Source organism: Rattus rattus, chromosome 11 (assembly GCF_011064425.1).
Source record: "Rattus rattus isolate New Zealand chromosome 11, Rrattus_CSIRO_v1, whole genome shotgun sequence".
Taxonomy (NCBI): domain Eukaryota; kingdom Metazoa; phylum Chordata; class Mammalia; order Rodentia; family Muridae; genus Rattus; species Rattus rattus.
Window position 1 is genome coordinate 73,167,876 of NC_046164.1, and position 28,000 is coordinate 73,195,875.

Sequence of the window (28,000 nt, forward strand, 5' to 3'; positions counted from 1 at the left end):
CGTCGGCAGCGTCGGCGGAGGCCGGGAGGCTTAGGCGGCTGAGGTGGCCGCTGGCGCTCTGGTCCGGGCGCGGCCGATATGGCGAAAAGCAGCAAAGAGAATGGGCCGCGCGCGCCCGCATCGGGCGGGAGCCTGTCCGGGACCCGAGAGAGCCTGGCCCAGGGCCCCGACGCCGCCACTGCCGATGAGCTGAGCTCCCTGGGCTCCGACTCGGAGGCCAACGGCTTCGCCGAGCGCCGCATCGACAAGTTTGGCTTCATCGTGGGTTCGCAGGGCGCTGAGGGCGCGTGAGTAGCTCTGGGGTCTGGGCCGGGCACGGGACCAGCACAGGCGTGGGCCTGACCCACCAACGTGTCGTCTCCACTATCCCATCCCTACAGACCCGCCGCAAGCAGTCGTCTACTTCCTACCTACGGACAGAAAGGCCACCCCCTTCCTCCCGATCTCCCTCAGACCGACTGATCCGTACCCTCCAAGGAGGACCCAGTGCCTTCCCGACTTGGGGTTTCCCATTTCCAGCTCATAGACTCACCAGGTCACTCTGACCTTAAGGCTTTGCCACCCTCTGACATGTGCACAGATGGCTGCCCCATACTTTTTGCCTACAGCTATTCTCCCTCATGCCCCTACCCTACAGAATCCTTGTCTTACCACCTCGGTTTCCCCACCCCAGGAAATCTTAGACTTCAGGACTCCCGGCTGGCCCCACCCCATTCCAGGTCACACTAACCCTCACTTATATCCAGACACATAGATTTCAGAAGGATTGACACTGGCTAGCTCCCTCCCAGAGAGTACCATCTTGTCACCCACAGTTTCTTTTCATCACAGAAAGGTCAGAGAGTGACTGTCTCTCCTCAGACACACCCTCTGCCAAAAGGCGGCTTTGTCCATTGTCACAGGCAACAGGTGGGCAGATACACTCCTTCTTCCTAGTAGTTATAGGGTGACAGTGCCTCAACCCTAGGACTCACTGTCAGTTTCATCACTACAAGAGCCAGCCAGTAGACTCCTAGGCTGCTCAGTATATGTGCTTCCTTCCCAAATCCAGATCTCAGACTGGAGTAGGAGGGAGACAGCAGGGGCCCACTCACGGAGCACCCCATCCTTGAGCACCCAGGCACCCTGCTCGACATTAAAGAAAGTTGAGACAGAGAAGTAGTCCCTTCCCTCAAGGCTGAGCATGCACGACAGAACCCCTAGAAGCGTGCGTGCAATCCGATGGTCCCCTCAGGAAGATGTTCTCTAGATCCCATTTAAATTCCACTTGTCCTGTGATAGGAATCTAGTGTCATACCCAGAACTGACAAGCCTCCCTTTCATAGTGTACCTCCCAGTTTATAGAGACAGAGCCTCCCAGTCACCAGGGGAACCCTACTCCAGAATATACCTTCCTCTCCTCTGACTGACTGTGACTGCCTAAGGTGTCCCCAGCTGTTCTTGTGCCCTACAGAAGTGCTTGACTATCTTAAGAACCCACTCCATAAAGCTGTCCCATATAAAATGTCACTTCCATAATATCACCCTCCCTCCCCAAGAGTCTCTTATTCACCAGGCCTTCTCCTCCTTAGAAGGAGAAAATTTCAGATCCAGGCTTCTGGCCTAGATGGAGTTTCCTCCCACCCACTGGATCTGTCTTTTTCAACCTTTCCATATGCTCACATTAGACTAAGCCTAGTCCAGTTCCGAACTAGAAGCTGTCATTCTCACCCTTCACCCTGCATGAGCTTGTGGAAACCTGGAGAGGGTTTAGGTTGTGTTTCAAGTGGGGCACAGTCATCAGGGATCAGGGGCCTGGGAAGGGTGAGGTCTTGAGGGGGTGGTAAAGGAATTCTTGGTTTTATTTGTGGGGTCTTGGAAGTAACAGCTCAAATTTGCCGGTAAATTCTAAAGTATGAGACTTCTTCCATGGTTATTGGATGTTTACCCAGATTTCATCGAACAGGGTGATAGGATAAAATGAGGAAGGGCCAGATTTAGGGATCCTACTTGCTGGCTGTGTGACCTTGGATACATCTTGAGTCCCTAGCCTGTTTAGTCAAGGGAAAAGTAGTGTGTATGTCCATCGCTGCTGAGGAAAATCGGATCTATGCAAACATTCTGGCACAGGTAATAGCCCAAGAAATAGTTTTCTTTCTCCTTCTAAGGGTCTGAGAAATGAAGAGAAAAATTAGGGCGTATCTCTGGTATTTGTGGAAAGAGACACCCAATGGGAGCACCTCCCTTTGGCTCTCATCCCCAGATCTCAGCCAGATATCCATCTTCTCCACCTTCCAACCGCACACTTAGGATATGGCCCCACAGATACATACACTCTACATCTCTGGTGTCTGTTAGGCCAAGTCTGAAGTGAGATCCCAAATCTACTTCTGTCTCCCTACCTCATTTCCTTCAGCCTGTCCGTCAGCAAAATCTCTGGTATCAGAGAGCTTGGATCTTCCTTGTTTAGTTTATACTGTGGTTCTAAAAAAGCCAAAAGTAAGTCCCTGCCCAAGGCCCTAGGAGGGGAAGTTGTGGGAAGTTTCAGGGTGACCGCCCTGAACCTAGTCTCGTGGTTGAGGGCTAGGAGTGCATGTGCTATCCCAGAGAAGTGAAACATTAGCACAAACAGCCTGCAGAATCCAGAGACTCTGTCTCCAGACTAAAGGTCCATTTCAGACACCCTGGACCAAAGGTTGTCCCAGCACAGGTCAGCTTTGGTGGTTGTCAAGGTCTGTGGGAATAGGAAAAAAACAAAACAAAACAGAGACTTCCTCACTCTGATGCCTGTTGCATATTGGCCTGAAGTATATCATAAGACTGTGGGCTGAGCTGGAACAGATCTTAAGAGGTTGACTAGTGTAGCCTTTATGGAGAAGATGAAACAGAGGCCAGAGAAGCAAAAACTTGCTTCAGAGCACATAACATATTACATACATGAGATCGCATAACATAAAGCTAGAGATGGGATGCAGGATGTCAGAATCCCAAGTCAGGGCCAGCGTCACCCTCCATCCTTGTGGCCCTGTGCCCCAGCAGGAAATTGGTCAGCAGGCAGGTAAAGTGAAGGTACCTAGCAGGAATCTGCCTGCTGTCACCTTCCCTCGCTTCCTCAGCACGTCCTACTCCCTCAGCAGTGTAGGAGGCCGACAAGAATGGCCAGAAAGGTAAGAGCATGCTGTCATTAGTCTGATTAGCTTAGGGCTGGACCAGCCAGTCTTATCCCAAGTCAGAGAACTGAAAGTAGACTTAGAGATGGCCACTGTCATACAGATCGGTGCGAAACAAGTATTAGCCTTTCTTTTCCAGGCTGTTAGGAGAAATGCTGGGGTTGAGCGCAGAGCTGCCTGTGCTCTTTCACCTTGTCGTCCTGCCATTCAGCCCACTCTGTAGGGACCTTAAGTGGGACTGAAGTCTTCCTGTCTGCTCTTGAGCACTAGCCAAAGGCAAGAAAGCAGCTAGCCCATGAATGACCCTGTGGGTGGCACAGGCGCTGGCAGAAGCCCTGGCAGCATTAGTTCTGGGTTGGCCCATGACTTAGCTGAGCAATGAAACCCCAAGAAGACCAGGTGTTCAGAGCAGGGAAAGGTAGGAGGGGGAGATCAACCTGTCTGATGGGCGTTCTGCAGCTCACAGTTGGTCAGGAGCAGAAAAGGACCTAAGCTAAGCCCTGCTAGCTGGAGAGGTAACCCTAATAATCTTCCTCTCCTTTTTCCATGTGATCAGCAGTAGCCTGGGGCTGGAGCTTCCTTCCCACCCAGCCTCAGTCTGCTCAGTATGTAGGCCAGATGAGTCAGAAGTTATGCTCTTTGGGATCCTGTGGGCATTGGCTTCCTGTTAGGGGAGCAAATGATTTGAGCTGAGCTCAGGGAGAAACATCTGGAACAGCATGTTTAACCCCCCAGTTCCCTCTACTTCTAACCAATTATGTCAGCCCAGTGACTTTGAAAGTCATAGAACTGGCTTAATTGGCATCCTTACAGATTGGTCTATGCCAGTTTTTGTTGAGGTGGGGCCAGGGCCCTCCTGGCAAGCCAGAGCCTGCCTGTTTGCTGCCGTGCCGCCACCGCCTTTTTCACCTCGTAAGCCCAGACTACCCACTTCTCTTGGGCTCTGACAGGTCCCAGGAGAGCATGGAGCTGGCAATGAGCTTCCATGGCTAGTCCGTTTGGAAGAATATAGCTGAATGTGTAGGGCCCACGTCTTTGACTCTAGACCATGAGCCCTCCCATTTGTCTCCTGTTTTCTTCTCTTGGCCTCTAAGGAAAAGCCAATTCGATGGCCCTGTTCTCAGACAAGATCTGACTTGGTAAAGGAGGAGCCAGCTCACCAGCTGCTGTCCTGGGAAGGTGCCTGTGTGTCCACTTGCTAGAAACCCTAAGCTGTGGGAAAGAGATAAGCAGTGGACCTGCTTGATGTTTTGTGTTCCCAGCATCTGGCCTGAAACATGACCTGGGGACGGGGGACAGCAATACCTGACCAAGGCTCCATCACCTAATCTGTTCCCATCAGGTGGCAGTCCCTCGCCTCTACAACCTCTGGAGCCTGCCTGTCTGACCTTGAACATGTTGCCTCTCTTCTGTGTCTCGCCCATGGAAAGGTTATACTAATACTGACCTTTGGGGCTTGCTGTGACGTTTAAGCGAACTGATGTGTACAAAAAGCCTGGGACAGAGTAGGTGCTCAGTGAATAGTCTTCCCCTCATAGAGACTGGAGTAGTTAGAGAAGTGATCTACTTCCCATCTCAGGTTACAGTGAGACCCTGCACTGTGGGCAAGAGAGAACCTCACTCTCCCTGAAGGGGTGCCAGTCTCCATTCTGAACCTAAGCGCCTAAAGACCTCAGAAAAGTGTACCCCAGATTTATCACCTGATAAATCCTGAAGCAGCCAGGTAGGTTTTTCTTCCTAGGTAGGTTCTGTGGGGGATCCTAGAAGGAAGAAAATTGGCCTGGCTGCCCCACCAGCAAAGCAGCATTCCTGCTTAGAAGCTCCTTTACCCAGGGTTTAGAGCAGCTGTCAAACCTTGGGCTTCTCTTTCGTCTTTCCTTTCTCCACTTTTCCTACCCTTATCCTACCCTACTCTGTTCCCTGTCTGGCTCTTCAGAGGCCGGCATAGATTAGCTCTTTACTTTTGCTTAGGTGGTGAGGTAGTCAGCCGATGCAGCAGCCTGGGGAGCCAGCCAAAGGCTTCGTTTTGCTAGCTTAGCCTAACACTCATGCAGTGAGCTGATTTCCCAGATCCCCTTTTGAGTACCTACTCTGCCAGATGCTGCAATTGGGACACGAGTGGAACAAGACTTCTCTGTCTTGTTGCCCGCTCTCAAGGAGTTCAGACTGGTTGGAAGACAGAACCACAAACAAGTCTTCGCAATGTTGAGAGATAAAGGCTGGTATTGAGGTGTGCAGCTGCCCTTAGAGTCAACAAGGGGAAGCAGCAGCTTTGCCCGCAGAGCCTGTGAAGAAGGGCCATTTGATCCCAGCACTCAGAAGCAACAGAGAAGGACTTATGTGCAACATCCCATCCAAAAGCCAGCTGTTAGGGAAGTCTAATGTGCTAAGAGCTTAGGTGACAGGCAGGATGGAAGCAAGAGTAGGCTGGGAATGGGTTGGGGATTTAGCTGGGTTGGGGATTTAGCTCAGTGGTAGAGCGCTTGCCTAGGAAGCGCAAGGCCCTGGGTTCGGTCCCCAGCTCCGGGGAAAAAAAAAAAAAAAAAAGAAAGAAAGAGTAGGCTGGGAAAAGAAGCTAGACAAACAGCCTTGAATGTCAGCCTGAGACGACCTGTGTTTTAGAGGGATTAGTTGTTGAAGATGGCAGAAAAAGGAGTTAGATCTCGAGATTGTCATGAGAATCTAAGATAGGCCAAAAGAACTCTGGTGGGACTTGGTAGGAATCTATAGCCAATGGGAGGCGGAGCCTGGCAAATCATTAGCGCTTGAATTGTGGCTGGCCCCGAGTGAGAGGTAGAAAGGCCTCTTACAGGGCCTATCCCAGAGTCTTTGCAGTGGGCTGCTGCTGACTCAGCTGTGTCATATCCCTAAGGTGCATAGCTTAGCTGGAATGGCCAGGGCACATGAAGGGGCTCTTTGTGTCTTTTTAGCAGGAGAGTTGGCTGACCTGACTCGGGGAGGCAGGATGGTGAGTAACATAGAGCTTTGTGGTTGCTGCCTGGTAAACAAATTGGATGGTGAGAAAAGCTGCAAGGAGAGCCAGGTTCCTCTCCAAGAGGCTGGGAGTGAGCCTGAGGACAGAGGGGTCCCACCTTAGGGTGGTATAGCAGCTGAACTGGGGGTTTGGGGCTTTTAGAGTAGCATGAACTGATCAAGGGGGGACAGATGACAACCAAGGTCAGTTTGATTTAATGGCTTTCCTCTACCTGCTTTCTTGGCTGGGATGAGCGAGTCCTGCACCTATGAGAAGCAAGCTCCAGGGGTGCACCAAGTTTTAGAGATTAGAGATTCTGACTAGAAACATGGCTTTAGGCTTCAATATGGAGAAGTACTCTTACCTAAGCACAGGAGTGTGTGAGGGTGCTGGTACCAGCTTCCCAGTTGACTCCTGTGGTTCATGACCTAAGCAAGTCCCCTCATTCAGTCACAGGGCTAGTTCCCAGCTCTTACTATATGTGTAGCCCTGTGTCAGCTTCTGTATAGAAACCAGTCAAATGACTTACAGTCTAACAGGGAAGTCATACATTAGACAAGTAGTTACAGGTGCAGCAGTGTACAAAGGATTGTGGGACTCAAACAAGATAACTGGATTAAGAACAACAGTACAGACAAAGGCTTCTGTGCGAGGATCAAGAGACCCAGGACCTGGGCCTCCCTGAGCTAATAAGTAGCTATGTGACCTTGAGAATGCTGCTTGGTCTTTCTAAGTCTCAGTTTCCCTGCAGAGAAACTAGAGCTCATCTATCCCAAACGTTCTGAGAAATGACCTTGGAAGAATGTTTTGGTAGGTAGCCCAATACAACGGTTATTACGGCACACTGCAGAAGCCAGTGCTTCCAGCGTATTTTGTCTGTCTTGTATGAGATGCCCCTTTGTGCACATGACCAGTGGTCTTCATATATGTGGAAATACGATCAGATTGAGGGGTGTTTTATCTCTTTAAATCAAATTTGTCTTTTAATCTAATTTTTAAAAAGCTTTTAGTTTTGGAGATTATAATAGAATTACATTATTTTCTCTTTCCCCCCTTCAGACCATCACACATACCCCAACCCTTTTTCAAATTTTTGGGTGTGTGTGTGTGTGTGTGTGTGTGTGTGTGTGTGTGTGTGTGTGTGTTTTATTCTTAAATATAGAAATAACCTGCAGTCAGTAGAGTGCTACTTATATGTATGTTTTCCAGGCTCACCATTTGGTATTGGATAACCAATAGGTGAGCACTTGCCTGGGAAAGACTATTCCACTCTTCAGCACTCCTTAGTTGTTTGTGGTTCTTCGTCTAGGGATGGGTCCCTGTGTGTGTTCCTTCTTCCTTATTAGCATGTCTCTTGGTGTCAGGGCCGTCCTTGTTCAGGTCATTTTTAAACAGCTTGTTGGTGGTACTTCCTGGGTGTATTTATTTATTTTTGAGACAGTGTCTCATTATGTATCCAAGGCTGTCCTGGAACCCCTATGTAGACCAGGATGGCTTTGAGCTCAGGGAGTTCTGCCTGATTCTGTCTCCTGAGTACTGGGGTCAAGGGCCTGTGTCACTGGGCTGGCCCTTATCATGTTAGTCTCTGGTAGCAGTTACAGGAGTAAAGGGACATTGATGGGCTAAGAGTTATTTGGCTTTGTGTACAGACAGGGAAACTGACTGAGCAAGGGATGAAACTAGACCTGCTATCTGGGGTCCCAATTTTCTATCCCACTAAAGCTGGTCACATTGTGACCTCTCATCCCTCTTGCTGTCAGTCTTAGGACTTCAGCTCAGCCCCAAATGTTCACTCTTCCTAACAGGTCTTCTGTGTTGTTTTGGTAGCTGAGTCGTTACAAGGAAGAGTGCAGCTCTTGTCTCATGTCACACCCCTAATGTGAGACAGGTATGGCTGAGTGCAAGGGATCAGGGAGGGAACCTAGGTTCTGGGAGCTCTTGCTCCTCCTCAGTGCATCTGAGCCCTGGGCACTGTGTGCACAGAGCAATCTTCCTACTCTGCCCTCTGGAAGATGCTGTTTTTTTTCTTTTTCCTTCCTGTCTTGACTTACAAGGAAGGGCAACCTGGATGTGGGTCTGGGAGAGCCCAAGTTTAAGACATCAGCAAACTTAGCTTCCAGTCCTCCTGCTGACACTTTGCAGGCATGTGGCTACTCTGTGTCCTTCAATAGGACATTGGTGGCATTGGAGAGGGAGGTGTTAGGAAGAGGACACTTAAAAAGTGTCCAGTACATTACCTGCCACAGTGGAAGAGCTCTGTGTCCTTGGTGCACCATGGACTTTCATACTTTCACACAGTTTTCAAAATTTATTTTTGGTTTTTCAAGACAGGGTTTCTCTGTGTAGCACTGACTATCCTGAAACTTACTCTGTAGACCAGGGTAGCCTCAGAACTCGGAGACCCATCTGCCTCTGCTTCCCAAGTGCTGGGATTAAAGGCACGTATCACCAGCACCACAGGAGCCAGCCTGGTCTATGTAGTGAGGAGGTCTTGAGGTTCACACATACATAAACCAGACTCAGCTCTCCCCCACTCTCCCCCTCAATCGTCTGAGCTTTTAGTGCAGTTGTAAAGGCGGCATAGCATGAAGAGTCAGCTTCTCTCATGCACTCACTCACCCACCCCATGGTCTTGGGGCCAAGGCAGGAGGCTAGTTCTACTCAGCTTGAGGTCAGGAGCTCCCTGACCTACAGAGCAGGGTGGGAATCCCCCAGTCTTCCTTCTTGAGTCATTGCAGCAAGGCCCCTGACAGCCCTGACTCTGGGGTGGTTCTTTCTTTTCTGTGGCCTGTGAAGAAAAAGCAGAAGTGAATAGAAGTTTCCTGAATGTTTCAGAGCCAGTGTGTGGCCATAGGGCTGCCTGGTCTTGTATTAGTAGTCACCTGAGGAAGAGTCCCAATTTGCCTCCTAATTACCACCAGCACTTTCCCTCTCTGTGCCTTGTGATCCTTCGTCCTGGCTTCCCTGTACTTCCTAGGTGACCCTTCCATTCTCTCACCTCTGCTGTCATAATGCCATTTTACAGAGGCGCTCACATGTAGCCCAGGCTGTCCCTCCCCTCTTCTCACTTATTTCTGTGAGATGTGCTTGTCAGTATCACCCCTGCTTTACATCATCAGAAGCCAAGTCCCAGATAGCCAAAGTGACTTGCAAAGTGTCACATTGCTCGTGAGTTGTTCATTGAGCCCTCTAATCTCCTGGGATCAAAGCTCATGTGCACCCAACCGAGAAGACAACACTGAGTGCTGAAGTTGGGTGGCATAGTCAGAGAAGAGCAGAGGGTCTAGCCGCACCTGCCAGGGCTTGCTTGCCATAAACTCTAGGCAGTGATTATGAAATGCAGATTGCTGAAAGTCTGAGCTTTCTCATCTGCCAAGTGGCGTTGGTAATTGGAGAATGACTCTCTTGGGCTTTGTTTCCGGGGTTAAATGAAATGATATCAGTTGGATGCTGAGTGGTGGCTGGGGCTTAGCAAGTGCCTGGGAAGCGTCATCACAGACATTCAGTTATGTTAATTGAATAGGAAAGCTGTAATGTTGTAAAAGGCCACTTGCAGCAGATCTGAGCTCAGCCCTCACTCGACCTAGAGCTGCTGCTAGGCTACAGAGGGAGCACTCCTACTGTGTTTCATCTGTCGGGCGCAAGGCAGAGGTCAGGCTTCCCCGCTTGTTGCTGAGAACTCAGGCATGAGGTCACGACACAAATGGGTCACTGTGTGTTGATCAGGTGCCAGCCAGGTACTAGGAAATGTCCTTAGCCTGAGACACACTGCAAAGAATGACCTGATGGGACTCTGGAGGGGCATACCTCCTCGAGGAAGGCTGCCTCAGCAGAGCAGAGGTCAGGTGGGGAGGCTCACAGTCCCCGCACAAGCCATGCCCTTCCTATTAACTTGCACTTGTGCATACTGGGCCCTTTGCCTGGTATGTTCTTCCCACCTCTCTCAGCCTAGCCACTTCCTGTCAGCCTTCAAACCCCAATTTAAAAGTCAGTTCCCCAATCATCTCCATCCTCGCCCTGGAGACATCTTGCAGATTCCTCGAACCTTTCACAAGCTCTGTACTAGCACTTGGTGTGCACGTGAGTTAATCCACCCAGCTGCCGTGCTGAAACTTTGGCTTCCTCAGGGCAGGGGCTGCATTTCCTTAATCTCTGTAGCAGGGCTGTGGAGGAGATCTGTGGACAGAATGCCCTGGGCTGATCATATTGTCCCTGGAGCAGTTAGAGGCTATGTAGAGATGAGACCGATGCCATTTTACATGAGGTCTTCAGTGGTGAATGGGAGCCAGTTAGAAATGGAGGGAGCTTGAGGGGAGTGGCTCAGGGAGGGGACCCCAGAGGTAAAACCAGGAGTGAAAGGGGCAGGAGAAATAGAGAGCCAAGGCCTACACTTTCTGTTGGAGAAGGGGGACAAAAGGGAGCCATGAAGAAGTTCCAGAAAGGAGGGACCTTGTGGACACAGGGAGTCAGGACAGTTAGGTGAGATCTATCAGTAAGGGGTAACAGTTTGGTAAGGATGGCTTGGAGAGTCTCGTACAGATCAGGGTGGACTCTGGGCGTCTGCAAGGGGGATTGTGAGCCAGGTACCCAGCCAGTCACAGGCAGAAAATTCCAAGCACCGCTCTGTCTGGCTACGGTTAGGTTTTAGGGAAATGATATGTTCTGCTAAAAAAGTCTCCACACTTCTTGTAGTTGTCAAGGAGAGCTGCCCTGGGAGATTCTGCTATCTGTGCCTGTTCCCAGTTCAATGGATCAGAAGAGGGATTCCTTGATTTTTTTTTTTTTTTTTTTTGGAGTCTGCAAGACAACAGGGTGGAGCTGAGCAAAGTGGAGAGCTGGGCAGAGGCCCAGGATGCCAAGGCCAGTGAAGGGTGGAGAGAACCTGTTTACCATTGTGCAGTGACCCAGAGCCGGAAGGAACAGAGCCAGTAAATGCCTCATGGGAAAAAGAGGCAGGCCCAGAACTTGCCTCCACTGAGAGTTAGGGAGAGTGAAGCAAGCCGGACTCTCTGACCCAGGAGCCACCGGCAGCCAGCTCCAAGGCACAGAGGCCAGCACTAAACTACTCCAGACATCACCTTTTCCCTACCACTCACAGCGTGTCCTTGGGCAAGTCACTTACCCTCTGGGCACCAGACCTCTCCAACTGTCAAGAGAGGTTTCTTGTTGCTTGTGTGTTTTTTTTGGTTTTAGAGACAGGGTTTCTCTGTGTATAGCCTTGGCTGTCTTGGAACTAGCTCTGGAACCAGGCTGGCCTTGAACTCACCTAGATCTACCTGCCTCTGTCTCCTGAGTGCTGGGATTAAAATCTCATGCCATCACCACCTGGTTGGAAAGAGTATTCTTTTTTTTTTTTTTTTTTTTTTTTTTTGGTTCTTTTTTTTGGAGCTGGGGCCGAACCCAGGGCCTTGCGCTTCCTAGGCAAGCGCTCTACCACTGAGCTAAATCCCCAACCCCTGGAAAGAGTATTCTTAACTGTGTGGTCTGCCCGGCCTGACTAGCAGCCATTTGCATACCTTAACCTACCTTCTCCATATTCTAGTTTCCTTTCCAAGAAACTAACTGTAAAGGTTCAGGCATTACCATCTTTTACAGTAATGAACTCTAGAAGTTGTCACCCAATGTGTAGAGCAGGCCAGTCTCTTTATCCTCATTTCTCTTCCCAACTCCCCTTTCTTCACTGTCTCTGGACTCATGATTAACCATACTTTCTCTGCATATTCCTAATTTTCCACACTTTGGTTGGACCTCCTCAGGTGACCTCGTCTTTATCCTGTAGACCCAGTTGTGAAAAGCTGTTGTCATATACTTCTGTCTTTTTTTAACTGAAAGGGTAGAGAAGAGTGGGGAAAAAGACAGCGTTTGTGTTCTGTCCGGGACACTATATCTAATAGACAGGTCAGGGTCTTGAGTGGCAACCTCCCCTTCTAGGATATCTTATATGGGCGGATTACTCAACTGTGCTGAGTAGTGGTAATAAGAACGACTTCCCTAGGGAAGTATGCCCTGTAGTGGCTTGGCCAAGTTAGCACATGGCCAGTTGTTGAAACATGTCATCTTTACAGTTGCTCCCTGGGCAGGTGACATAGCCACTGAGTTACAGATGAGAGACAGGAAGCTTAGAGAGTGGAGAAGCTGTCTCTGTTTCACACAGCTGTGAAAGAAGTGATAGAAGCTAGGAATTGTACTTGTGCGTCATAGAGTAAATGACATCATCTCTTGGACCTCTGTGACGTCCCAGGTAAAAGGAGGGTGATCTTGTCCTGCCTTCCTCCAGGAACTGCATTTGGGGACTGGTCAGATGAGGAAATGAGTGCAAACATTCTGTCTGTGCAAGTATAAGTTGTGAACTCGATGCTGTTTTCTGACTATCCACAGTATGTGTTTACTCCTCATTGTGGTCCTGTGTGATACAGGTGTGTATTGTGGTTCCACTAAAGATGACGTAGAGTTGGGGATGCACCTCAGTGATGAGAGCTTTTTTAAATCATACACAAGGCCAGCAGAAATCAGGTTGCTTATCAGAAAGCACTTGCTCATGGTTTCCGGCTAACAGATGGAGGAGCTAAAGTACATTCCTAGGTCAGTTGATCTCAGGGTGTCCTCACTCTTTATTTTCTTCGATGTCCCATTTAGTCCCTGGCAAGTGAGATGAAGAGCATCAGTCCTGTGACCTGTGACTTTAGGAAGAGTGTCGGCTTCAGGTTCACAGAGTGAAGCTTGTAGGAGAGGGACCACAGATATCATCCACAAAGGACATAAGGGTCCTAGGCATGTGCAGTAGCCTTACTGAGTTGGCCAAGTCAAGGTGTTGAGAGCAGAAGTCTAAAACAACAGGGAAAAGAAACTTCCAGGGACGTGGGCTTGTCCCTCTGAGCTTTTGGAAGCTTCTAGCTTCTGAATTTTGGGAGAGCTTATAGACAGTGGGGTACATGAAGTGTTCCTGCCTCCTTGGGCAACAGAATGGCTAAGCACAGCTCGGTCTGGTAGGCTAGGAGCCTGGCGGGTGTGTAGTCGGTTACCACCTGTGTCTTCTCTGAGTTCCCTCCTTAGGAGGCACAGTTAGTGGCAAACAGCACTTGCCGAGGCCTACCGTCTCCACCTGCGGGCGGACCTGCCAGCAGTGCCTGTCCGTCCTGTTGGCCTTACTGAGCAGCGTTATACACAGGCAGACTATCACCACAGCTGTAAGAACACGGGGTGGCAGTTAGACTCCGCATGGGCTAGGACCCAGTAAAGACGTGCAACAGCATCTGGAAAAGGGTGTAGTTCCCCACAGACTCCTGCAGGGAGTAAGAGACAATGCCTGAGTTATTTGGCAAAGAGAAGCTCTGGTTCAGCTGCTTCTTTTCTAGCTTGACTTTGCCTGAACCTCTCTGATCTAGTCAACTCTCTTTATTGAGCAAATGGAGATTATAGTTAATCTACGAGGGTTTCTTTTCATTGGGCATTAGAAAGACAAAGACAATCACTACAGGTCGAAGTGTCTTCTATGTCTGAATATAATACACAAGAAAGTAATGGAATCCTAGAGAAAGCCATGATTAGAGTTAGTCAAGTCCTGATTCAGTCAGGAGGGATAGGACTAAGCAATGTGAGCAAGCCCGCAGTGTAGTGAACACTCATTTCAGATTAACGTCTTCATCCATTCATGCTTGAGTACTAGAACCAATCCATTTCAAAGAATTATACCTAACTTAAATTTTCTTTTTTATACTTATTTAGTCTTCTCCCTCTTGTGTGTGTGTGTATGTGTATGTGTCTGTGTGTACACTTGTGTACAGAGGTCAAAGGAACATTTAGAGGAGTCTGACATGTAGATCTCAGGGATTGAACCCTGGTTGTCAAGTTTGGAGGCAAGTACCTTCACCCACTGAGCCATCTCACTGTCCTATAATTAGCTTTTTTGTTTGCTTAAGTCTCAGTGGGTAGTCCAGGCTAGCCTCAAATTCATGTCATTCCTCCTGGTCAGCCTCCGAGGTGCTGGAATGTATGCCACTATGCCCAGCTTACCTAATTTTAAGAAATATTATGAAATTGACTTGAAAACTTGGAGTGCATATTTATACATGTAAGGACAACTCATTTCATAAAGCATTTCAGTTAGTTATCTGTGTGTACACAAAGTCTAAAATGTGGATCTGACTCTAGGTCTCTCAGTTCAGTGTATGAATAACTGTGTTCTGGGCCAGGGTGAAGGTCTGTAAGCTGGAGGGCAGTGAATGGCATCTGGGCGCACAGATGGGCAGGCTGTGAGGGTTCTGTGGGTTTAGTTTCTCGTGGGGTAGGACTGTAGCATAAGGGTCAAGAATATGGCTGTGGAGTTAGGCAGCCCTGGGTGTAGTCTCAGCTTCCTTCTTAGAGGTACGCCCTTCTTCAAGGTTCTTAACCTTACTAAGTCTGGGACTCTACTCCTGGTGGGGACAGTGATGTTGTCCTGGGGGTTACTAAGGAAAAGTCCATGGGATATACACATGGGAGAGTAAATGGTGTATAACTGCTGACTGCTGTGGTTGGCGCCACTGTTATTGGGGTTTGATAGTATATAAGACCCTGAAAGAGTGCTGTGGCTGGGAGCAGAAGAAAGGACATTCCGGACAAGGGTGGATGGGGGACAGGACATAAGCATGTGTGTGTGTGGAATAGGAAGGCCTAAGCCTTGTGTAGCACCAGAAGGCAGGTTGAAATTACAGGGAGAAGATGACAGAAATGTTTTCTCCAAGCATGGGAAAGAAGGTTTAGCAGTAGAAGCTGGTCAGTGCTGGCTAACCCTGAGGTAAAGCACTATCCGAGTGCTGTTCCAATGAGGGCTGACCCCAGAGAGTCTTAGTAGGCTCTTTGGATAAAGAGAAGCCTCCCCCACCCGCCTCTGGCCACCTCAGGAAAGAGAGATTTCTGGAAAGTGAGTGAATCCACCCAGCTTCTCTCTCAGTAGGAGCGGCTGGCTCACACATTCTGTACTGCCAGGGGAAGGCGTCACACCGACCTGCTGTTTGAGGTACTCCTGTCCGCCCAGCTTCATCCCACGGCTCCCACTTGGCATCCCTTCAGAGTCAGTTCACAGTGTAGCCTGTCCATGGATAAAAGAAAAAAAAAAAACACAGAGAAGGAAGGGAAAGAGGGTGGCTTGGTGGCTTTGGTGTTGGTTTGTCTCCAGTTTGTTTTGGTTTTAGATTTTATTTTTATTTACTGTGTATGGGTGTATTGCCTACATGTATGTCTATGCACCAGTGCCTGTGGATGGCAGAAGAGGGCTTTGGATCCTCTGGAACTGAAACTGTAAACATCTGGCAGCTGTCAGGTGGGTAATGGGAACCAAACGTAGGTTTTCTAGAAGAGCAACCAGTGCTCTAAACTGCCGAGCTATCTCTCCAGCCCGCATCACACTTCCTTGTGGTAGAGAGAATTCCTTCATCCAGAGCAGATACTCTCAGGGATCTTGACCGACTCCACTGAAGGGTCCTTTAACCTTCTGAGTTTTAAAAAATGGACATTCTGTGTGGGAAGAGATACCCACCTGTAGTTAGAGAATGTCCTGAGTGCTAGGGACTGTGTCTATTTCTGCCCTGCCAACATCCAGACTAGGTTCTTCTGTTGGAAGAGAAGCCATTTAAATGAGGGTATTTCCTCAAAAATTTCCCAGCTTAAGGTTTTAAATTTAAAACATATCTTCTAATTAATATACACATTGAGAGCAGTAGCAGTTGTTTGTCTTTCTGAGATCCTGTCTAATCATTGATACAGCCTAGAATCAGTGCTGTCTTAGGATCTAGGAAACATGACCTTTTGTTTTCTTCCCTATTTGAATTCTCCTTGATGTTTTGACACTGGGGTTTTGAAACTGCCAAAGCTATCAGCTGGCGTCAGTTGAAAGAACTCTCAGCATGTTTCTCTCTGATTGCACTTGAAAGAATAGGGATCTCTACGGCCTACAATCATACTGTACCAACAAAACCAGACCCCAGGGTTGAGGTGTCGTACAGGCCCAGGTTTAATCACGTGTGGAGTCTTTGGCAACTAGCAGTTTCCCTTGTAAGGCTCATCCTCACGGAGCCTTGGTTTTGTATCTGCACAGAGGGCTCAATCAGATGTTATCATCTTCGTAACTGCTAAAACTTCCTGTTGACTCATGTGGGCACCCTACCCCTGTTTAGTTAACTAGAAGGCTCATCCCTGACTTGTTGGGTAAGTGAATGCTGTTTTTTGGTATATATGTTGTCATTACTGGGGTGTAGGATCCTTTGGTCTCTGCGTCTTGGGTATTTGGGGATTGCTTGAACTCACATATCCTTTTGTAAATTATGTGACCTCGAGGTTTGAGCGCTGCGTTTTTATATCAAAGAGAGAAAGAAAGAAAGAAAGTGTCTTTGTGCCTTGGTTCTGCCTCTCGATGGTGACAGATAGCAGCTTGGAGCACAGTGACTTGTGTCCTTGTGCTGAGGGGCCCAGCTTATTATCCTGGGCAAGTTCCTTCTTAGCCGTTCTAGTCCAAGGCTGAGTTCAGGCTCAGTTCCTCAGATAAAGTGCACTGAACGAGAGGATTTGCCTCTTTGTGTCCTGGAGGCCTCAGCTCTGCCAGGGCCCCTCCCTCTGTTCTTGTAACCAGTAAAAGTCACAGCAACGTGTTTCCTTCCGGCACAGAGAATCAGAAACTCCAGCCCTGGGCCAGGCCCAGCTCTACCAGGTCCTGTTCCTGAGAGCTCCCTGGAACTGCCTCAAGTGCCTCCCACCCCGTGTCCCTTTCAGGAAGGCCTATTGGGCCGAATGTCATCTTTAGGCTATGTAGGATCTGGCTTGGAATTGAGTCCCAGGTTCCTTACTGAGTTTCTGTTTGACTCTGAGTGGGATTCTCTCCCCGAGTGTTTAACCTCTCTGAGCCTGTTTCTCTGAGTCTGTCATGTGTACTCAATTCTTTCTCTTTTTTTTTTTTTTTTTTTTTTTTTTTTTTTTTTTTTTTTTCCGAGCTGGGGACCAACCCAGGGCCTTGCGGTCGCCAGGCAAGCGCTCTACCGCTGAGCCAAATCCCCAACCCCTCTTTCTCTTTTTTTAAATTTAATTCTATATTTTTACTTATTCACTTTACATTTCGCTCCCTGCCCCCTCACATCAATCCTTTCTTAATACTGTCAAGTACTTTGAATTTTTGTTAATGATTTATTTATTTTTATGTTATGTGTATGCATGTCTGCATGAGGGTGTCTGATCCTCTGGAACTGGAACTACACACAGTTAGGAGCTGCCATATAGGTGCTGGGAATCGAACCCTGGTCCTCTGAAAGAGCAACTGGTGCTCCTAACCACTGAGCTATCTTTCCAACCTATTTTATTTTGTTGATTTTTTTTTATTTTGTTTACAGGATGTCATCTTTCCCAGGCTTGCCTTAAACTCCTCCTGCCTGTACCTCCAGAGAGCTGACATTATGTCCGGTTTATAAAATACTACTTTTCTTTCTTCTTTCTGGTTGTTCTGAGAATTTAACACAGTGCCTGGCAATTTAGGCAAGTACTCTACCACTGAGCTACATCTCACCAGACTTGAAGAAACAAAACAAACAAACAAACAACTTCACAAAAGCAAAACAAAGAAATAAACAAATACAAGGTTTTGATAATCTAATGCTTTAAAATGCACTAAAGGAACCTGTGTGAGAGAGGGTTGCATGTGTACACTTCGTGTTGTATGGTTGTCCACTTTGCCCTCTCTCTGTAGGCGGGATAAGAAAGTGTATGTAGAATGCCTGCATGTCCGTCTCTTCTTCTCTGTCTTTGAGAGTTTGGTGAACGTGGGGATCCTCAGGGCCATCTCCCTTTGGAAGCCTCACAGAGGAGTGAGGTGATTATGCGCTCTACATAAGACAGGGATTCCTCCCCAGCCCTCCTCCGCCTTCTTTGGTGCTGATCTGCCTCAGCTCAGCCTCGGTACCCTCAAATGTCAGCTCCACAAGGGGCCTGGGAACAAGAGTCTTCTTAGCCTGTTCAGAAGTGACAGAGCTGCTCAGTCAGTAGGTGTGTCGACGTAGACGGTGGCACTTGAAGGGACTTTGGAGTGTCTGTATGACTTTAGCTTGTGGAGGCAGCTCTGGGATTGGCATGAGTAGAGGTTGAGTGATGGGGAAGAGCAAGGGTGTAATTGGGGAAAGGCTGAGTAACCAGCTTGGCTCAGGCGAAGAGGCAAGCAGGTTATTTCTGTATTTGTTTGACTAGTTTTTGCATCCAACTTTACTCATAGCTGCTGGCCCCCTGAAGAGGCTTATTTACTAAGGCAAGCCCAAGACAGGAATGCTTGACTTCAGTGCAGAGGCACACACTCAGCCTTTGCCCCAGAGAGGCAAGGTATCCCTGGCCTCTTGACACGTCGGGAGAATAGGCCCTTGCCCCCTTTTCTCTCTGGCCTGTGACCTTTGTGGCGGGGGCAGCAAGCACTCCGCTCATCTGCAGTAGGGCACGATGAGTCAGTCTGCAGCCTTGAAGGAGGTATAGAGACATAGGCATTGGGCTGCAGGGCTGGCCAGGTTGGTGGCTGGGGCCAAAGCCAGGGTCTTTCCTTCTCTTGACACATCTGATGCCCTGCCCTCTGATCCTCAGGCTGGAGGAAGTTCCCCTGGAGGTGCTGAGGCAGAGGGAGTCCAAGTGGCTGGACATGCTCAACAACTGGGACAAATGGATGGCCAAGAAGCACAAAAAGGTACCGGGGCTGGCCTTGGGCCTAGGGCTGGGAGTCAACAGTCTGGGAGGAGAAGGAAGGGGATGAACTTCACTGCAGCAAACTAGGGGCTTCTCCAACTGTCAGTCTGCCGGAGGGGTCCTCCATTGGTCAAGTGAGCTGCAGAAGCTGACTCTAGGACGGGTCAAGGTTTGTACCCGGCACATGACTTCCGAGAAGAGTCACACAGAACTCTAGAGTTAAACCAGCAGCCCTCATAGGTGATTTTACCCCTGCCTGAAGAAGGGACAAAGAGTTTCCTAATGTTAGTGCAGCTAACTTGTGAGACACAGTTCATATCTTGACTGTAATAATCTGGCTAACACCCCAATAGAGTTAATTCTAGGGACACTCTTGCTTTACCAGTGGCCTAAGATTTGAAGACAGGCAGGAAACTTTAGTGTCTACACCATTGACCACCATAGGAAGGGCCTTTTTCACCACCTAGACAGCTTGGTGATTTTCTTCTTGTCTCCTAGGCAGAGTGGAAAGAAAGAAAAGCAATCCTACAATTACAGTAGTTTAATAAAGATGAGAATACCCATTCCCTGTCTAGTTAGAATGTCCTTAGGTACTGGCTTGCTTAGCCTATAAGAACCCCACACTCACTCGCCATTCTGAAGTTGTGTGTCAGTGTCTTTGGGAGCCCTTTGTGACACTTACTCACTGACTGGCCACTCATGGCCACAGTCTCTGCATATTCCAGTCTACAGAGTTAGCCCATTAGCCCGGACTAGTTCTCCTTGTCCAGGACTGAAAGTCTGGAGTGAATGTGGGCTGCCTCCCACCCTGTCTTTGTGTGAGAGCTGTGTAACTTAGGAGAAGATGTCTTCCTCTTTTCAGACACAGAGTCATTAGTCTAGTGGGAGTAATAAGCCTTTTATGAGGATCCTTACAAGGTGGTAACAGGAAGTGCTTCACAGACTGCCAAGGGGGGGAAGCTCACCCAGGCTTGAGCGCTTTCTTGCTGTTCTGAGTAGAATTCTGGGTGAGTTCAGTGGTAGACTATGTGCTTAGCATGGGTAGGGAGAGAATCTCCCCCTCCCTTTCTTTCTCTCCTCTCTTCTCTCCCCTCTCTCTTCACCCACAGAGTGCCTGCTTGCCTGTGTGCTCGTGTGTGTGTGTGTGTGTGTGTGTGTGTGTGTGTGTGTGTGTGTGTGTGTGTTGCTCTGTAGATCACGCTGGTCTCCAACTTATTGTACTTTGTCTGCCTCCCTAGTGCGAGGAGTATAGGCATGCACCACCATAACTGACAAAATCAGTATTTTTAGAACACTTATTCTCCCGTTGTTCCCTGGCTAACTTTGGGTCCTGCCTTATCTTTCCTCCAGTTCTTACCCTGAGCCGTATGTAGCTAGCTCTGTGTCTCTCTTTTGTAGCTGTGGGCAGTGCCTGCCACCATGCATTCAGCAGCCCTTCCTTTGCCCTTTGGCTTCCCCTGCACTGTGGGTAGAGGCCAAGGGCTGCCTTTGCCCAGCAGAGGCCTTCAAAGACACGCTTTAATTCATTGTGTTCAGAGACCCGGACCAAGACTGCTGCCTCGGCTGGAGCCACATTGGCTCTCCCCTGCTAACTCCTGCCTGACTTTGGAAGCGTGGTTTCTTCCAGTGCAGGAAGTCATGACACAGGAAGGATAATAACTGTTTTGGGAAGTGGGTTCAGGCCCAGCATTTCTCCTGGACTCATCCATAGTCCTGGTAGGAGGCTGTCTTCTTCCACCTCCCAACTGTGCTCAGGACAGACATGAGGGCCTGCAGGGAGTCGGGGATCTGCCTTCCCAGAGTTCAGCAGGCAAGGGTATGGTTTCACCTAGCTGTCATCAGTGACCTCCTTTAGGTTTGCTGTAGAGACAGGTAATTTTTGGAGTATTCTGGTAGCACTTCCTCATGTGTTACCTAACTCATTTTGCCCGTCCTCCCTAAGGCAGGCTGATGACTGGCCGACCAGCACCTCTGCAAATGACTGGGTGTCTGAGAAAGGCTGGCTGTCCTCTTGACTCTCCAACCCCTGCCCTGGCTCTGTCGTTCGTGAGGGCACCACAGTGGTCTGAATGTGCTCCATGACTGTCCTGCAGTCGCATGTGTGAGGGGCTGGGAGAAGGCACGGTGATCTTGTAGGACCTGAGGCTCTGGGCTGTCCTATGTCCCACTGCCAAAGCCTGCCCAAAGCGGCTTCCTTAAGATGACTCTTGTCTCACAGCAACAGGAAGCTGTCCTCAGTGTCTGCTGCTCTTCTCTCCTGCTGCTTCTCTCCCAGTTTTCAAGCAGTCAGAAGCCCAGCTTGGCTCTCAGGAGTAGCCAGCTGCTCTTCCTTACTAACTGTATTCTCCAGCCTGCTGCCTGTCTCCTTTCTAGTCCTTAACCTGCTCCAAGCTCTGGAAAGTTCTCTCTTGCCTTGTTGGTCATCAGGAAGGTCCTCTGTGCCCTTCTTCAGGTGGGACTATTTGAGGGGCTTTCCAGTTGAGGAGAAATTAGGCAGCAGCTGAAGCCCTTGTCCTTTCTGTGACAAGTATCTTTCTGGGATGATGTGGAGGAAAAGCCCCGCAGTAAGCAGGGCTGTCTCTCTGATGAGCCTCTTCAAGCTTCATTACGGCGCATTTAAGAGGAATATGTACTGTCATTCAGATCTAACGCAGGCGAGAAGTGGCTGACCCAAGGTCAGTGTGGGATTCAAAACCACATCAGCTGTTCTCATGCCACAAGTACTTGTTTCTTTGATCTCAGGCCAGGCTGCTCCGTGCAGGGGTGAGAGAGGGTCTCTGTCACTCAGCTCTACCCTCTCTGCCATTATCCCATGGGCTCAGGCCCTCTGCCTTTGCACTCACTTCCCTTAGGATCAGTCCCAGGAAGAGCCCACTCCTCCCCTCTGTGAGGCTCTGAGAGACTGGTGAGGTAGGAAGTACCCAGAGCTGCATCCCCAGCCTCCCTGGCACAGTGTGGGAGGGCAGGGCTTCTGATTGTGTGAGGAGTTCTCCCTATTCAGAGGGAAATGTTCTGTTCTTTATTTTTTATTTGTTTTCAGATTGTCATAGAAGTGTGGATTATACATTGAGCATATGCCCACCTGTACCCCTCTCCTCCCCTCTCTCTGCCCCTTTAATACCTTCTGTTCCCTTAAACAGTTTTGTGTCTTCTTAAAAGACATGGTAGTAGGCTGCCCATGACAGCACATGCCTTTACTCTGATCTCAGAGTTCAAGGCCAGCCTGTTCCAGCCTAACCTCGATATGCCTTCCGAGTGTTCAGATTCAAGGCATGTAAATAATATTGTGTGTCCACGCCGAGGTATGGCTGAGGAGAAGGATTGTCTTGTAGATATGAGGGAGAGTACAGCCAGGGATGCCTGTCTGGAACAGTCCAGAGTGGGGAGAGAAAGAAGATGTCTGAACATGGCCAGCAGACTGGACTGGGCAGTGGAGGAGGTAGGGGTGAGAGGGAAAGAGAAGAGAGAGGGGCAAGAGTGGGGACCAGGGAGCAAGAGCAGAGGAGTAACCGAACTTGTGGTGGAATGGCAGGTCATATAGGGAAGAGAAGCTGGGAGAAGGGAAACACAGCAAAGCTCTTGGACTGGAGAAGTATAAGGCAGGGAGTGCGGTGAGAAGAGCTGAGGGGAGCCACAGGTACTAACTGAGCCTGGAGCCCTGCGATTGCTTTGATGGTTAATAGCATCACAGTTAGCTGTCTATCCTGGTTTCTTTAAGATCTGACAGCACACACCGTCATACCTGTATGTCTGAGGGGTTTGAGGAAAGTTTGGTGTCTGCAAGGATCCTGGAACCCATCTCCCGTGGATACTAAGGGTTGACTATAGTTATGGGGTCCAGAATTCTGTGGCCTACCTCAGGAATGCCTGCATTGCCATTAGAGAATGTGACTCTGCCATCACCTGGTGGCAGCATGTCTAATTGCAGTCCCCATCCCCTCCATGGGCTCCGCCTTGCAGGGCAGAAAGCCCTCAGTTCGTCCCTGTCTGCTCTTGTGCAGAGGCTCCCTGAAGGCCCACCAGGCCTTCGCACAGGAGCTACCAGGGTAGGCGCATGGGCACAGCTGCTTCTTTGACTTTCAGATTCGTCTTCGATGCCAGAAGGGCATCCCACCTTCTCTGCGGGGACGAGCTTGGCAGTACCTGTCAGGAGGCAAGGTGAAACTTCAGCAGAATCCTGGAAAATTTGATGTGAGTTTTCCTTTCTTTCCTGTTGTATCTCTGGATTGAGCATCTTCCCCTGGCAGGGGATCCTCCATGTACTCTCCTGGTCCTCAGTAAGATGGACAGTTGACAGGATCTCTACTCACAGGCCTGAGTGCTCGAGAACCATATTGTCCCAGTCCGTGGACCATGTCGGCTGGAAGCTGCTGTTCACCTAAGCTCTACCCTTAGTAGGCTTTCTCCATAGCATAAACTTCATTGCAGTCCTGCCACCTTTACCCAGCCCTTTCTCTCAACAGTGAGTCAATTTGCTTCCATGGCTGAGCACAGTACGTTTCCACACAGCTCTTGGTCATCAGGAAGTCGCTCTTGACCACCTCTCCACCCTAGCCCTACCCAACGTGTGCTGTAGCCTTTAGGGGACTGCGTGTTAGGACCACAAAAGCCTTCACATTTCTAGGCCTCCATCTTGTACTCTGCCTCCTGTCTCTAAGCGAACTAGACATGATCCACTAGGTGGTCTTCAGGGGTCTACTTGGGGGTCAGAAGCCAGTCAATCAATGCTCAAAGACCATGTCTTCTGTATCTTGATCCCTGTCTACCTCCTGATGGCCGGCATGGTTTACAATATTCTTCAGTTCACTAAGCTGATCTGCGAAGCCTGTTCCCCTGGAGAGTAGCATGGAAGCAGTTGGCTTCCCTGGGGTTGCCCCAGCTTACCCGCCACACTTGGGCCAGGCATCAGGGCTCTGCCCAGGCTGTTGGGACTAATGACAAGCAGTGAGACAGCTGCCAGCCACCAGACCTTTGTTGATATCCTTCATACTTCAGTGAATAGCTTCTCTCTGGTCAGACCTGTCCTCTGTTCCTCAGTGCAAGGAAGCACAGAACTTCGTTTTGTCTGGGTTGGAGGAGTGATTGGTTTTTTGGGGGCTGGGGTTCTTTCTCTGGGACTGGGTTTCTCTGTGTAGACCTGGCTGTCCTGGAACTCACTCTGTAGCACAGACTGCCTTGAACTTAGAGGTTCTGTTTTCTAAGGTCTGGGATTAAAGGATGGTGTCACCATTGCCGTGACAGACGCCCAGAGCTTTGTGTGTGTACAATAGTGTGCAGAGAGGAACTGGCCGCCCCGAGATAGCTGGTAGGTTGCTGATGAACCCTGGTACCTAGACAAGCACTTAATGCCTGACAGATGTCACACTCCCTTCCTGAAAGGTGACACCTGCAACACAGGATGCAGGCAGCAGAGCAGCTGGGTTTGGTGGCTCCGATTCTCATCTGCTCTCAGGGCCCAGCTCCACTGGTTTTCTAGTCAGGAGGCCCTGGGGACAAGACTTTGATTTACCCCTTCAGTTCTCTTGTCTCTGACAGAACAGGGTGTGATGACAGGGTCTGTTTTGGGGTAGGGAAGGGGCCAGCAAGTCCCATATGTGTTGCATACCCAGTTCTCCATCTGGCTCCAAGCAGTGGCAACACCTGTAGCTCTTGTTGAGAAGAAGCCTTCTGTCTGAAGGACAAGACATCCCTAGGTAAACTGAGTCCTGACCACTGTGATTCGGCCACAGCTCCTAAGACTCTTCCAGGAGTTAGGATTCCTCTCAGGCTTCCCACGTTCTGCCATTCTTGACTCTGTGCGATTCCCTACCTGTCTTTGGGGTGGCCTGGCTCATGATGCGGTTGGGTGCTGTTGCTGCCTACCCTGATCCCTGAGACAGTCATCGCCTACCAAGGGTGCTCCTCACTGCTTCCTGACATTATGCTCTTGTTCCCAGGAGCTGGACATGTCTCCTGGGGACCCCAAGTGGTTGGATGTGATTGAGCGTGACCTGCACCGGCAGTTCCCTTTCCATGAGATGTTCGTGTCCCGGGGAGGCCACGGGTAAGCAGCCTAAGTATGTGGGCTGGAAGCTGGCTCGAAGCTGGCTCGAAGCTGTCAGGAAAGGTATAGTGAGCTTAGCTGCCTGTGTGCAAAACTCCAGTTACCCTTTACTTTCTGTGGTCTGGTGGTCTGCTGGCCCACTTTTGACTCTTGTAGCTGCTTGCATGATTTCTTCTCTAGACTGTTAGAACTTTCCTGGCCAGGCCTTCTTGATGTGTAGGGGAAAGGGTAAGTGAGGTTGGTGAGAGACGGGAGCAGAGTGATGTGTGGGCAAGGACAGAAGAACCCAGCAGGGTGGCCCTCTCTAGCCCTTCTCAGTCTGTATCTATCTGGCATCCAGCCCTGGTCCAACCCTTGCTTTCTGTTTGAATCCTGTCATTGTGTCACAGGTCAGAGACTGACCCATTGATGACCACAAGTACAACCTTTTCCGGGATGGGCAGGTTCTAAGGCAGGTCTGTAAGCATTCATAGGAGTACAGGGGAGGTGATGGACAGTAGTCAACTCCTGCCTTCCTATCCTGCTGTCCTCTTCATAGCCAGCAGGACCTGTTCCGTGTACTGAAGGCCTACACGCTGTACCGCCCTGAGGAGGGCTACTGCCAGGCCCAGGCGCCCATTGCTGCGGTGCTGCTCATGCACATGCCTGCTGAGGTACCTGAGACCTGGGTGGGCAGGCGGGTGGGCATTGGGACCCCATCCCAGGCTCAAGGGCTCATGCCTCTCTCATCCACAGCAAGCCTTCTGGTGTCTGGTCCAAGTCTGTGAGAAGTACCTGCCTGGCTACTACAGTGAGAAACTGGTGAGTACTACGTAGCCTGGGGTGCTCCAGGCTGGATGCCCTCTGTGGATGCTCCCAAGGCCCTCTCACTTCACTCATAGCCACTCCAGGCTAAAGTCCCAAGTCCTGATAGAGGGCACTCACATACCAGTTACACACTCACCTCCATCTGCCTCAGGGCTCCTGCTCCCTCCCTCCTTGACTTTGGCATAGGCTTAAGAGCTTGTCTGACGCTCCATGCTGCTTCACCAGGACGCCTCTTCCTCAGCCTTCGCCCCATGCCTGGAGCTTTCCTCAGCCTTGACAGGCAGGAGTTCTATTCCTGCAGTGTTTGGGACACTCAGCCCCCTTGTCCCCTCCCCCATTCTGTGTCCATGGACTGGTGTCACTCTTCCTGAGGGACCGTCTGTCTGGTCTGTTCATCTGTCTTCCAGTGCTCTAGGGTTCTAGCTACCTGATGAATTACTGAATGTTCACCCAGTACTAGGAACTCATAGGGGCTGTGGTCATGGCGCTGTGGCCTTGATGTCTCTTCAGGAGGCAATCCAGCTGGATGGCGAGATCCTCTTCTCACTGCTACAGAAGGTGTCCCCTGTGGCTCACAAGCACCTTAGCCGCCAGAAGATTGACCCCCTGCTGTACATGACGGAGTGGTTCATGTGTGCTTTTGCCCGCACGCTCCCCTGGAGCTCTGTGCTGCGAGTTTGGGACATGTTCTTCTGTGAAGGTACCAGACTATGCTGGATTGTGGGGGGTGAGGGGGGCGCAAGAGAAGCCCCAAAGCCTCCCTGGACTCATCACCTGCCCCCATACAGGAGTCAAGATCATCTTCCGCGTGGGGCTGGTACTGCTGAAGCATGCCCTAGGCTCCCCAGAGAAGCTCCGAGCCTGCCAGGGCCAGTATGAAACCATCGAGCAGCTGCGGAGCCTCAGCCCCAAGATCATGCAGGAAGCCTTCCTGGTTCAGGAGGTGTGGACCAGCATCTCCCACTTGACTATGGGAGGGAAGGGGAGCTGGCAGTTGACTCTGGAGGAAGCCTTGCATGGCCCCGCCCCAAGGGCGGGTTGGTCAGGCCAGGGCTGGGTGGTTGGACCTCATCCTTTTGCTAGGTGAGGAGGGTTGGGCCCAAGAGGCACTTTGCAGTGTCTTCCTTAGCTGGTCCACTCCACTTGGGGAACAGAGAAGAGCTGCGATCTACAGCCCCTTATTTTCTTTTTGGATACTTGTTTTCAGAGGCTACAAACTAAGAGATACATATATGGCCAGCTTCTGTGGGGACCACACCCCACACCCAGGCTCATGCTAGTGCACATTGCAGGGGCAAACATTCGAGGTCATCTGTGCCCACTTCCAGCTGTCCCTTCTGAGGCCCTGGCTCCATGTCTGGCACTCAGAGCACAATTATATCCTCCGTGGAGTCAGCCATTAGCAGACAGCTAAGGGATGCTGGTGGGCAGGACAGCAGAAGGGAAAGGTCTCATTCTTCTGGTGCTCACATGTTCCTCATTGCCCCTAAGGTGATAGAGTTGCCTGTGACGGAGCGCCAGATTGAGCGGGAGCACCTCATCCAGCTGCGGCGCTGGCAAGAGACCCGCGGTGAGCTGGAGTGTCGCTCTCCACCCAGGATGCATGGTGCCAAGGCCATCCTGGATGCAGAGCCCGGTCCCCGACCTGCCCTGCAACCTTCACCATCCATCCGCCTGCCCCCAGATGCAGCCCTCCCCAGCTCCAAGACTAAGCCACACAAGCAGGCCCAGAAGGAGCAGAAGCGGACAAAGACCAGTGGGCAACCGGACAAGTCCCCAGGCCTCAATCAAGCCACAGTGGTGACTGCTTCAGGAGATGCATGTCCTCCTCAGGATGCGCCCCCAAAGGATCCAGTCTCCCAGGACCCGGCTCCCCAGGACTCTACTTCTCAGAACTTAGCCTACCACCATTCCCAAGAGAGCCTGACCTCCCAGGAGAGTGAGGACACCTACTTGTAACCCCAGGAGCTCAAGCCTCTGGGCGGGGTCTTCTCTTGTCTTACACGGTTCAAAGACTGACAACACTCCAGGTCCTCTGCACCTGAGGAACCAACTGCTTGGCCATTGGGCTGGGATAGAATCTGGCTGGTCCAGTACAGGTTCTACCTGAGCCTCCTTATTTATTTTCTCTTGAGTTGAGCTGGTCCAGCCAGCATAGGCAGAAGCTATGGCCGAAGGGGTTGGGTCTCAGCCCCATCCTTCTGGGGGATGTTCCCCAAGGATTGGGTGCTGACATGCGGGGAAGCGGTGGGGTACTCTTTGTAAAATAGAAAATATGGTTTTGTACGGAAATAAACAGGCTTGTATATAGAGCTGACGTGTAGCTAGGGACCCAAAGGGATA

The 28,000-nt window shown here is 50.2% G+C and overlaps 1 protein-coding gene across 1 annotated transcript; it reads left to right on the top strand.

Annotated features, from left to right (window-relative positions):
* Tbc1d10a (TBC1 domain family member 10A) lies at window positions 1–27,969 on the top strand. Its single transcript, XM_032916439.1, has 9 exons — window positions 1–287; window positions 18,709–18,808; window positions 22,891–22,998; window positions 24,744–24,850; window positions 25,389–25,503; window positions 25,586–25,651; window positions 26,168–26,357; window positions 26,446–26,600; window positions 27,149–27,969. Exons 1-9 carry the CDS (start codon window positions 79–81, stop codon window positions 27,614–27,616), a joined length of 1,518 nt encoding a protein of 505 aa, XP_032772330.1. The 5' UTR covers window positions 1–78; the 3' UTR covers window positions 27,617–27,969.
* Window positions 27,970–28,000: the final 31 nt, after the last annotated feature.